The 13,103-nt window shown below is 38.2% G+C and overlaps 1 protein-coding gene across 4 annotated transcripts in view; it reads right to left on the bottom strand.

Moving 5' to 3' along the window:
* The window catches only part of LOC149316477 (glomulin-like), a 34,001-nt gene that overhangs the window by 17,131 nt on the left and 3,767 nt on the right, over positions 1-13,103 (bottom strand). For all 4 annotated transcript variants that reach the window (XM_089515611.1, XM_089515612.1, XM_089515613.1 and 1 more), the window contains 6 exons: positions 12,598-12,723; positions 7,904-8,023; positions 5,791-5,899; positions 4,016-4,262; positions 3,262-3,364; positions 589-776 (listed from right to left, as the gene is read on the bottom strand). In XM_089515611.1, the coding sequence (XP_089371737.1) occupies positions 589-776; positions 3,262-3,364; positions 4,016-4,262; positions 5,791-5,899; positions 7,904-8,023; positions 12,598-12,723 (893 nt within the window). The remainder of the gene's footprint in view (positions 1-588; positions 777-3,261; positions 3,365-4,015; positions 4,263-5,790; positions 5,900-7,903; positions 8,024-12,597; positions 12,724-13,103) is intronic.

Below are 13,103 nucleotides of genomic sequence, written 5' to 3' on the forward strand. Positions count from 1 at the left end.
CCAAACAAAATAAAACTCATTCTACATTATGATTTACGCATATCACAGAATGTGAGAAGTCAGAACAGACAACAGGCCAGCCTTGTAAAAAGATATTAATTTTTCCTTTTTTTTCCTTTTGGTTGTGATACATTTTACAGGAAGGCATAAATTTAAAGTATAAAAAAGAGTTGAAACAGATATGGAAGGATATATCCAATGCTTTAGGTTTGGAAGTCTTTATTTTTAAATTCATGTAGTTGTAATGTGTATTGTGTAATGTGTGTATTGTGTAATGTGTACTGTGTGTACTGTGATGTTTGATTTTTGTTATGTGGTGTGTTTTTATACATTTTTCAATAAAGCATTTAAGAAATTCTTTTTTTTTAAAAGTAAAAAGATTATTTGCCCACCAAAATTACTAGTCCACACATACACGCCAATATAATTAACTTCTACCAGAAAAGAGAAGAACTTTTTTGGTAAGGTTCCTTGTTATGTTACTCAAACAAAAGCTATTTCTGTGCCTCTCTAAACAGAAGTCCCATCTTAAATCTAAATAAAAGTATCATCTTAAATCTATAATTTCAAAAACAAGGAAACACTTACCTGAAAACTAATGGAAAGCAGTTAACACCAAAGCTGTTCTGTACAAACACCATGTAAGACAAACAGGCAAAAGAATCTGCATGCTGCTCCTTATCTGTTTCTGATAAGTCATCATCCCAGCTATCACTTCTACATCTGTATTGGGAGAACACTTTTGGAAACAATTGTCTAATATCCTGCAAAATGTCCTGTTAAAACAAAAAGACATATGTAAAGAAACATCAACAACTGTTATCCCCAATAAACACCCTTATTCTATGAATAAAGGCACTCTGTCACAACACAAATATTTGAGAAATGGAGAAAACATGACTTCATTTTTAAAATGGACATTCAATATATTAGTGAATATCCATGTATTAACTTCCCTCTTTGGAAGATAAAATCTAAAAGAAAAGCTCAGATCTGGTTTGTTTGTTTATTTTTTGCTGTATTTTAAAATTTCTCCTGAAACTTTTATGCGGTTTTGCATATTAACAAGAATGGCACTCTGAAATATACTAACAATTCTACATGCTTACAGTAGTTTCTTTAGTAGAGAACAAAAGATAAGCAACCATTTAGTCAAAGCACCAAATTGTGCTTGTTCTCCCTCCCACCTCCCTCTCTGTCTGTAACTAATGTTAGAAAAGTACAATATATCATCATGATCAATTAAGGTCCCATACAGACAGACAGAACCATAAAGTTTTCTCTTCTATCTTTTTTTTTTTGGGGGGGGGGGAGGGAGTTCTACATGATGTTTCCCCCATTCTGAAGTATTCCCAGATAACTCCCAGCACTTACAAGGACTTTTTGTTTCCATCCCCCAAATCAGTTTTAATTAGCCCAGTATTTCCCAAAAAAGAAATGTAATTCTTCATGGCTGTTTGTATTATCCCAAAACTAGCTAAGATGGCCACCATTAAGAAACATAGTGCCTATTCCCAGGTCAATAGATTCAACAGAGATAAAGCCAAGGAACGGGAATGCTAGCAATAAAAGAAATTGGTCCTAATGCTTAACTAGTGTGACACTGCTAAACCACTGGTACTTTAACACTTTGACTATAATTCCTGAATAATAATGAAAAGGGCTCAGTGGAAATTGGTGACAGTCAATTTCTGAAACATTGCCTGAGTCTATATGTGACACGTGATCACCGGGAGATGGGAGAACCCAAGGTGAGGGGGGGGAGGGAGGAAACCCAGGATATTTAAATGAAGAATTTGGATATAAAACTGTGAATATGCAGCTAAAAATCAAAACAAACAAACCCCTGGAAAGTCTTGACAATTACAGGGATTTTTTTTCCCTTTCTGGACAAGTCCTTAGAAGAATCAGAAAAGGAAACCACTAACAAAGTTAAAATTAGGTGAGAGGGCCAATTCTCTATAGTTATGCTTTTACACTTTTTTAACTGCCTAGGAGATGTGAGCTTGGTTTGTTTTTCACATTGAAAAAGGAGCTCTTCATTGAAGAATGAACATCATGTCCTTTTAACGAGAGTGTACCTCTCCATATTTGCTCTAATAACACTTCTCCTAGATGAGAGCACTTGTATTATCAGTTTCGTTGTGGAGAAAGGCACAGCACTGATGTGTGTGCGTGCATGCAAGCAGTGTCATCTAACTGCAAAGAAGGAAGCTTGATAGTATTTTATGCCACCTGACCGAATATTCATTTTGCCAATAAAAAAAGACCCATCTCTCAACCAACACCACCCCTTTCACTATAATGGAGGAAGATATCTCTTTGAACCTAAATTTATCTTTCTAGTGTGGCCTAGTCTTCTGTTGTTTTTTTAATGGAGCTCTTGGCCTTTAGGTTTGTATTAAGTTTGAAATATGTGAGTTGTTCCTGATTATGTATTAAAATCTAAAGGGTGAAACAACAGAATAATTGGTGGTGAGCTGAAGAAAGAAGATCTGCAGGGTACACTAAAGTTGTGCCCCCTCCCACATGGATATTAGCTATTCCATTAGATAATCGAAGTGTGCAAAGTCCCACAGGCTTTCCTTCTCTCTAGTTCTTATCAAGCAAACCATGTTTTTAAAACATACCTAGGTCTTGGAAACAAAATAAGCAGATGCATGAATTAAGAATAATTTAACTGACACCAGATCGTGCATTCCACTAGGACAGTCAATGACAAGATAATATGACAGTTATGATGGGGCATACATTTGTCTCTAAAACATTTGTGTCCAGTTTAAAGCTAAGCAAATTACATTAGCAAGACTGCTTAAGCTGTCTGCAACAGTGCTTAATACTGCTACTCTTTTCTTCTGAAGAATACTAGGATTATGTGCATTACCCCCCATTTCCATTAATTTATTCTAGTTACAGAATTAGGTGTGTGCATGTGAATGTATAGCAAGTAGTTTACGGACATCAATGGATGATTCACCAACAGCTAATGCTGCTGATAAAGCAGCTCAGAGCAATTTATCACATGGGCTGATTTTGGTCCATTAAATGTTAACTCATCTGTAGCATTTAGAGTTTTAGTTTCTCTCTACCTCAGGGACCAACCTTACCTGAATCAGCACTACATGAGAGAATACTAACATGAATCTTTGTAATCATGACAGGAAACCAATGCTTTTAATGTTATTCTGAAAGTAACTGTAAATCATTTTACAACTAGGGTGGCAGGAGGATGGGAGAAGAGAATCCTCAAGGTGTACTTACTAGTATATCAGCAGCAAACTGCCTGAAGGGATTCTTGGCTCCTTCTTCAGGGACATCATCAAGCTCTGCCACTAGCAAGGGATATTTTATGCTATTCAGGCAACTGAAAGCCAAATAAATAAATAAATGAAAATTAATGAATGCATGATAGAAACATTCAAGATATGTGCTGATAAGAAAAATAATACAGAATCAAGGAGCCTCTTGACATATGAGGAGTGGCAGTGCTTTAAAATTATTACACTATGAAACTGAGGAAAAGAAAGAGAAGATTTCAGAATTCAGAGACTAGCAGAATGCCTCAAAGTATGTTTTTTTAAAAAATAAATAATTCAAAGCAAGCATCTACCCAAGGCAGAAAAATACTTGTTAGGTATATGTCTAACTGACACATTCCCAACAGAGGTACACACTCAAATAGAAGTGAGCATTTAGAAGTGGGGAGTAAAAAGCAAGTGTTAAAAGGTAAAGGAGAAATTGATTAGAGACAGAAAAAAAGAAGAGGCTTTTTTCCCTTCCCTGCCACATTCACTTTAGATCTCCCATTTGCCTTCCCTTTTACTTCCATAAAGTGGCAAACATATCTGTGATGTGACATGGAGAGGTAATTTAAAGAGAAAAAGCAATGGGGAAAGGGTTAATCATCCCTTTACACCCATAAGTGCTCTCTACAAGTTACTCTTCTCTTTGGCATAACCTGGTTCCAGGACGGGAGTGTGCTGACAAACACTTTATGTAACAATTTGGTACTTACAATGCTAGCAACTCCTTCTTCAGCTCTTTGCAATCTCCATCCGATGAGCCCTCCATGTGGAGGACAACTTCATCCACAAAAGGTCTAACAAAACATGGTAAAGCATTGCAGCACTGGCAGAGACCATGTTCATCTTCTTCAAGTTGTTTTTTTGTGTAAGGTACTGGGAGATGTGAAAGCTGGCTCAAAATGGTAGACAGCGACAAACCCACTGAATATGCTTTCTTACTACCAAGCTTCAAAAGTACTGTGGCAAAAAAAAAAATATTTCAAAATATTTGTTATAAAGTCTACATTTACATTTATTATTGATCATATACCATATATACTTGTCTATAAGTTTAAAAATTTATGCCCAAAAATTGACGCAAAAATCCCAGGTCGATCTATTTACGGGTCAGTATGGTAATGCAATCACAGCTCTTTCAGATTTCCCCATGAGGTAGGGTGAGAGTTTCTTTTTCTCTTGAGACAAGCAGAAAGAGTACTGGGTGATTAATTGCTGTTAACCAAACAGTCCCTCTCCCCCCCACCCCAAGCAAAGTGAAAGCAAAGTTGAAAAGCTGAAACAAAATGCCTCAATTAGTCTCGGTTGCTGTGCGTACACATACATATACTGAAGAAGCCTCCATGTTTTACCCTCGACTTATTCACAGGTCATGGCAAAATCCATAATTTTGGGCCCAAAATCTGCCCTCGTCTTATACATGAGGTCAACTTATAATTAAGTATATATGGTATATTGTTACATGTTATTGATATTCTAGCCCCAAAATTAAGGAGGTGCAGGAGTGATGGTTTACTGAATCCACAACAGTTCTTGCAACTCTGACCTGCAGAAAGATTTATAACAACTATCAGTTTGCTTCAAGGCACAATTCAAAGTGCTGGCCACGATGTATAAAACCCTATATGGCTTGGGTCCAGATTTTCTGAAAGACCATATCTCCTTGTATGAAACTGCCCAGCTTTTGACATATCAAAAGGGTGAGGGAAAGCTCCCCTGCAATTCTACCATATTCACAGAGAGAGGCTGCAACAGTGGCGTGTGCTGACAAGTTACATCCCAACTTGGTACTTACAACTTCTCCCATGGGAGACAAAGACCTTTTCTTCAGAAAGGCTTTTGGCCATTAACTGGTCACTGTGGAAGAATCCCTTAATGGATTAATGGAGTGTTGTATTTCCCTCTTAACTAGGTTATCCCAGGCAAATTCTTACCTCAGTCTTTTTTTCCCTTCAGTAGGACAGAAATAATAAAAGGATTTTAAGAAGGTCCAGTGACAAGGGTCAGGGCTCCCCATTCTCTATTCCTGATCTAGCCACCAACCCACTCTTAAAAGCTATCCTGCAGTATATGGGAATCTCTGGAACAATGTTCAACATATTCTGCAGTTGGAGTGGGGAAACAGCAGAAGTTAAGGTCTCCCCTTTGTGTGGGCACTACAGCATCCTCAGAGCCATGTCAGCCTTCTCATCCATAGATTTATGGTCCAAATTGTTTCTAAGCTTAAACTGTGTCATACAATTGTTGTAAGGATAAAAAGTGTGGGGTGGGATAAAATCATATCTATTGCCCTGAGATCTTCACAGAAAGGGCAGAATTCAAACAAAACAATTCAACAGACAGACATCCTGTATAAATAGATGTCACCTAGCCACAGCCAAAGAAGCAATCAGATCAACTGTTCCATAAGACTTTCTGTGGCAGCTTCTCCAATACAATCAGTCAAGCTGTTTTATTTTAGAGTACAGAAAACAAAAACGCATGTTACCTATGTGTAAAGGGTCTAGCAAAATCAAGATAATTTGGGACACTTGCTCTTGAGAAGTTCGTTCAATCTGCTCCAGAAAACCCAGCACAAGTTCTTTTGGACTGCAAAGCTGCAAGAAAGAATAAAACAAATGTAAAGTTACTTCCATTGCTTTTTTAGCCTATGTTAACTAAAGGAACTGACAAAACCACCACTTCTCCTTGCCCAAGAAAACCCTATGAAATGCATGGGGTCTGCATATGTTGACAGGTGACTTGAAGGCACAAACACACATTAACCCATGTTAAGAGTGGGATCTAAAATAAATAATTAACTGCCACCACATTTATAATGTCAAGCATATGATATGATAGTTATTGCTACGATCAATTTTTTAAAACCTGCTGCCTGCCTAATCAGTCATTATTTATTCAGTCAAAATGTTTTTGTGATTCCTTTAATCACCCAAAGAAACAAATCCTAATGATAATACTGGCTTTTGGAATGGCACTTAGAATGTTTTGTGTTTTATGATAATATGTCAACTCGCTTCTAGTGTAAAAAATTATTTTATTCCACTATTTGAATAAGTGAAAACCTTCATATAACTATTACATTTAAGAATAGCACAGATACAGAGATTTCCAAAATTGTGTCTGCCCTGCAGCCATACTTTTTGGTTCTCTCTCTCAAAGTTTCACAGACATTCACAACTAAATATCCACACTGCACTCAGAAACAGTAAATCACTATCAACTGTAGTTTAAAAGACTTGTATTTGCATTATTTGGAGATGTTAAAGCTAGGGCTTTCATAATTGGGAGGTTGCTATCCATCCATAACTGGGGATGGTTTACAAACCTTCAACAGAGCCTTGGCAAAAATATCTTTGTTCCTCAGAATCTGACCGCACTGAGAGTGTGTGCATTTGTGTGTTTTAATGAGCCTTTAGTGAGCCTGACAGCCACTCAACACAATGTGCAATATGACAGACACTGCAAAATTCTGGACTGTGTTGCTTCAGTCTACAACTGGGAGATCATATTTCTGAGTGTTTCATCATGTAAAAAGCTCTAGGTAGGGAGTTAGCATATTTGCTCAATGCTAAATCTCTCTACTCAATATATTAATGACATATAGGAAACAGGGTGAAGCATAATCCACTCCACAATCTGATCGGATATACGCAAAGATGTTTAAAAGCATAATGGATACAAATCCGGTCCACCCATCGTGACCTTTTATAACCTCTGGGTTTCCCTGGACGACAGCACCCTGGTCCTTCTTTCCCCACTGCTGTCCCCAACCTAAAAGAGATGCTTTTCAAAATCTCCATTAAAAAGGGCTTTGTAATGGTAACGTGGATGTAATTTAAGATGTAGACAAGCTTTTTCCACAAGATCAAAACTTTATTGTACAGATGTTTCTAACAAATGTTACTTGAATAAATGCAAGCAAACAGTTATTGTTATAGGCACTTGTGTTTCTTGTTTCAGATGGTATAGTTTCTTTCTTAATTATGACTGTTATGGTTTCTTTATATAAATCTCCACAGAATCTCAATGTTACAATCTTTGAGGACACTCACACCATCCTTATAATTATCTTAAGACAAACTAATAATTCTGCCACTCAGGCTAACTATATCCCTATGGATATCTCTTTAATAAAACTCCTTTACTTAGAGTTCTACACAGGAACTAAGTCCTTCTTCTCTGGACTTTAGCCCTAAGAGTCCTACCCTGGAACCCTCAAAAATCTGTCCTTCTCTGGACACAGCAAGACCCTATCACTCTGAAAACCAAACCCTATCTAACCTTCCAACTGTCACTGATGGGGTTTTAACTCCTCCCAGCCAACATTTCATTGGTTACTGTCAGTGGGTTCGTGATTTGCTGTTGCTAGCCTAACCCTCACCTGCCTTTTCTCTAAACCCATTTCCTTGCCTCTTACTTCAGCAGGACAACCATAATGCCTACAGTAGAGCAATTCAACTCATTCCATGTCCATGACTTGTTTTGTTGGCAAAAATCCCAAGACTATCCAACTCCCGCATAATTATTGAAGGGCAAAGTGAAAGAGTATGTTAAAGTACTGCTCCAAGTTAGGTAAGAGAAGAGACCCAGGGACATACCTCTACCAACTTCTCTAGTATTTTCAGGCATTGCTTTCTTTTAATTTCACCTTCCTTATGCTTTAGCATGCATCTCATCAAAGGACCAATGAGATTCCAGCCCATGCTTCTGACAATAACCTGTAATTGAAAAAAATGTTTTAAATGTCAGTTTTGCTAGAGACAAAAAATATCTGGTCAGTAATGATATATGCAGTGAGACAGCATTGATGTCTACATTCAAATTCTTCCAATACCACTGCTGAGGGATATTTTAGAAATATACCATAAGCACAAGACCTACTGCTAAATTTCTTGAAAGGTCCAATAGAAGAAAAGCCCTCCCTCCATGGCAACTGTCATCTTCTGGTCTGGGAGGGAGTGAAAAGGCTGGGCCATCTCCATCAGGGCTAACCTCAAGAAGAAGAGTATTTTTTTATTTTTATGTATTTTATATTTATGTATTTTTATTGCTGTAATCCGCCCGGATTCCTTGAATCTATTATTATTATTATTATTATTATTATTATTATTATTGCCATAGAGGCAATACGTTTACATCACATTACAGGTGTTTTTATGGGGGGGGGGTCACATGATGGAATGCCTCCTTATACACAAATAAAAATCGATTCCCATGGGAAACTGGCATGTCAGTGACAAAGCTATGCTGAAATTATTGTCCCAAATAGTATTTGAAGCAAAGGGACTTATTTAAGATGAGCGGTATTCAATCACCCCCCATGTGCAATCTGAAGTACAGACCTACCAGATGTACGTCTTAGTACCTCAGCAGGGATTAGCTCTCCAACTTCAACTGCCAGGGCACCTCTAAACTAATCTATCATATATACTCAACTATAAGTTGACCTCACATATAAGTCAAGGGCAGGTTTTGGAGCCAAAATCATGGATTTTGATATGACCTGTGGGTAAGGTGAGGGTAAAAGTTAGGGGCACGTAACACAGGATGTAAAGGATGAAGCAAAGGAACACAATGCCAAAGAACTTACAAAATTCTAGCAGGCATAACTGTTTGTGCTCACTCTAAAGACTGGATGGATGAGGAGAAAACTATGTAGCTGTGCCATGGGTGGAGGAGATGACCGGGCACAGCCAGGGCTAGGAAAACACACATATGTCAAAAAGGATGCAAAGGCAAAGCAAAGAAATGGCAACTACATTAGCAGTGATTATAGCTTTTAACTTTAATGTGATAACTTTGCCTGATTTGAACCCAGAAAAGCTGATAAACATACAAAATGTCCTATTCAAACCCTTCATAGCCTGATTGCTCTTAGTGCCATTTTGAGGGGAAGCATCAAAAGAGCTGCCACCGCCACCATTTTCCCACACAGGTACTTAAGAGGTTCAGAAGTGATGACACAGCAGAAAAAGCAGAGGGGGTCTAAGGCGCTGGATAGACAGGCCCTATGGGGTGCCATCATGACGTGTGAGGGGCAGTGCTTCCAGACGCGACTTACTCCTCACACACGATGAGGGCATCAAAATAGCGGCGCCCTGTATATATGGGTGCCGCCATTTTGACATGACAGACACGTAGCGTCCGCACGTCCCGGTGCCTTTGTGATGCTGCAAGTGCACCATTGGCGCCTTGCGGCGTCACAACGGCGCTGCAGAAAGAACCCACTTTTAGCGAGTTCTTTTTGCTGAGCAAGGGAGCCGGGCGGTTTGTCCGCTGCAGCTCCCTTGTGCAGCAAACCAGGGCGGTGGCAGACCGTCCTTTTTCGGCGGACTGTATCCTGCCAATGATTCTTTTACTTGCTCCAGGGATAGACTATGCTCTCACCTTCTGCCACTCTATTCAGAAAAGGGGGTGGTTCTTTTTTTGATCACTTAAAATATAGTACTTATAGTACCCATGGATAAATCGGCCCAGGTTTTTTGGGTCAATTTTTTTTATCCAAATTTCTAGACTTATACATGAGTATATACAGCAGTTATCATTCCGGCTCTAACTCCAGGGTGGGGATAATGAGGCCCTTGCATCCTTCCGAGGTTGCTAAAGTGAGTACCCAGATTGTTGGGGGCAATTAGCTTACAGTTGTAAACTGCTTAGACACTGTTAGTTCAGTATGAAGCGGTATATAAATGAAGCTGTTTGGGGGTTTTTTTTGTTTTTGAGATGTTGCACTGCAACTCTTAGCATTTTTCCTATTGATTATGTGGCTAAGGTTGCTGGTGATGCAGTCAAACTTCATCTGAGGGCTGCACAATTTCCAACCCTACTGTAACTGCAGGTACTGATAGCCTTTAGGGCTGCAGGGCGGGGTACAAATACCATAAATAAATAAATAAATAAATAAATAAATAAATACTATAGCTCACTGTGGCCTGTTACAGACAGCCAAAATAAAGCTGCTTCGAGTCACTTTGGAGGTATGGTATTTCAATGATACATGCGGCCTAAGAGTCCAAAGGCCGCACCAAAGCCATGCTCCAGTCCTACGGACTGGAGTGCAGCTTTGGTGAAGCTTCCAGACTCTTAGGACTCATGCATCATTGAAATACCATACCTCCAAAGTGACTCGAAGCAGCTTTATTTTGGCTGTCTGTAACAGGCCCATGTATATTTTAATTTTCTGCTTTATATTACACTCCTGTTAGGAAAGAGTTCCCTATATACTAAGGTTGAAGAGTACTGCCAGCAGACCTGGTATAACAAAAACAGTAGGAGCAATGGAAAGAAAATAATCATAATTCTGACTTTCAGGCATTATATTGCTTAAGGAAGAAGTCATGCAATTTCATTTAATTTAGGTTGCTAGTATTCGAAGCAACAGAAAGCATTTCTGACATGCTTTCAAGTTTCAAGGAGGTGTCAGGACAAAAAGCAAAATGTAGCCATTTTACTCCCTGAAAAAAAAAGACTCAAAAATCCACAATTGGACAATACTTCTAATAGGACCAAACACAGCATCATAGAAGAATCGGAATACTTCTGGGTTCCTTGGAACTCTTCAGAAGGTCAAGTGGTAGACAAGGGTAGAGGGTGGAAATAAAAAAATAAATAAATGGAAAATAATAATAAAAATGCTTGTAATATGCTCTTTAGGTAACATAGCCTTTTATGTTTTTAGAAATGAGGATCAACAATTCTTTCTTCTAAGAGTACTAGGTTTACAGATCCATGTAGATCAAATGAACCTAATTAATAACTGCATCCTTGTTCCTAAATTTAAGTTGGCAATATTAGCAGTGATTGATTCAGACTTCACTATATATGCTTATCTGAGAGACACATGCGTATCTAAAATAGAACACATAATTATTTACTCTCAGATAAATTATAAATGTGTTGTTGTACACAACATGTTAGGCTTTTCTCTATGTATCAGGTTTGCATGGTTAAATTAAAAGGGGAAAAGAAGCAGATTCCTGATTGTCTTTACAGATTTGTCTGGAATCCAAGAAGGCAGCAATGGACCAATGAAAGCAGTACCAACCAGGTACACATAAAGTTAGAAGAATGAAATTGAAGAGGTGTGCAAAAGAGATATTGAGATGTCCACAAAAGTAGAAGCAAGAGAAAGAACAGTTGTGTCCAGAAAGTTACAGACACTTTTTCTTGGCTTTCCTGCAACAATCTTGTATGCAGTGATGGAAAGAATGTTCATAATTATTTGTTCCTATGTCAAAAAAATCAAGAATAATGAAAATTATTCTGTGGAGAACAACACATTTTTATTTTATTTTTGGGTTTAAACAATCTGCTTTCTGTACAGAAAAATTGTTTTCCTGCATAGAAAACACTGTTTCTTGGGCTGGTAATCTGCCTTCTCTGCAGAAAAGATTTATTTTCTGTGTGAAACCATACTTGCTTTTCTCCACAAAAATAATTCCTCCAAAATATTCATATATAAAAGAATACTGTGGATGAAAACTCATTTTTTATTCCTGCCGTGGAGAGAAACTACCATAAATATTTGTCATCTGATATAAAGACAAAATAGTCAAAGATTTACATCCCTACTAACATGGCTACCTTACCCCTCAAAAATACAACAGAAATGCCCTGTGACATGATTAGATTGCAGCTGAGAGCAAAAAGGATTTTGTGTGCAATCTTCCCATCTTGAGGTTAACTAAAACAACAGATGCGTCCTGTGATTCGATTAGATTTAGTGCTAAGCAAGGAGTGGGGTTTTGACTCATTCCAGAGATCCTCTGCAAGTTAAGAGGATGGGAGATGTTCTTTCTGTTTAGACTAACAGCTCGTACTTGCAACCCATTCTCTTCTTGGGGAATCAATCCTGAATCCGATCATTTTCTACTTTAGGTGAAATAAGATGCCACTAAAAACACCAACACTCTTAAAGAAATCCTGCAGCTATGTTGCCACCATAACTGCAGGATTTCTGGAGATCAGGGTTTGATTCCCAGATCAGCCATGAAACCCACTGGGTGACCTTGGGCAAGTCACATGCTCTCAACCTCAGGAAAAAGCAGTGACAAACCTCCTCTGAACAAATCTTGCAAAGAAAACCCCATGATAGATCTGCCTTAGAGTTACCATAAGTTGGTAATGACTTGAAGGCACACAACAATAAATGTTGCCACCAAACCTATGGACAAGAAGAGTATGAACAGGGCCCCCAAAGAGACCACTAAATCAACAGTGTACATGGCAACAATGTGGATAATCATCTCCAACTGCCCTGGTTTGAAAAGGTAAACTTGTATTTTTAACTCACCCTATTTTTCTCATTTTCGACAACTTCCAAGACTTCAGATACATAACCTTCATCCAAGCATTTCTGACCTGCAACTTGAAAGAGGTTAAAGTCTTCTGCTTTAAATTCCTCTTCGTCTAAAATTTGCTATGAAAAACAGAAAGTTTTCATTATGATTCAGAAGTAAAGATGGACACACTCCCTTAACTTCACAAAGTAATATTAATTTTATATTAAATATGCTTTGTAAAAGCTATGGCAGCAACTCCAGAAACTTGTCTCTTGAAGTTCATTGAAGCTCAGCTTTTTAGAAGCAATTAGTCTTAAATATGGCTATCTATATCATGAGATGACATGATTCATTAGAAAAGGTAATTCTTGGTAAAGTGGAGGGCAATAGGAAACGAGGGAGACCACACTATAAGTGGATAGATTCCATCAAGGAAGCCATGGCCTTGAGTTTGCAGGAGCTGAGCAAGACTGTTGATGGCAAGAGTCCTGGAGGTTTCTCATGCATAGGACTGCTG

This window comes from Sceloporus occidentalis, unplaced genomic scaffold (genome assembly GCF_023333645.1).
Source record: "Sceloporus occidentalis isolate IW3139 unplaced genomic scaffold, rSceOcc1.0.p SCAF_3, whole genome shotgun sequence".
Taxonomy (NCBI): Eukaryota; Metazoa; Chordata; class Lepidosauria; order Squamata; family Phrynosomatidae; genus Sceloporus; species Sceloporus occidentalis.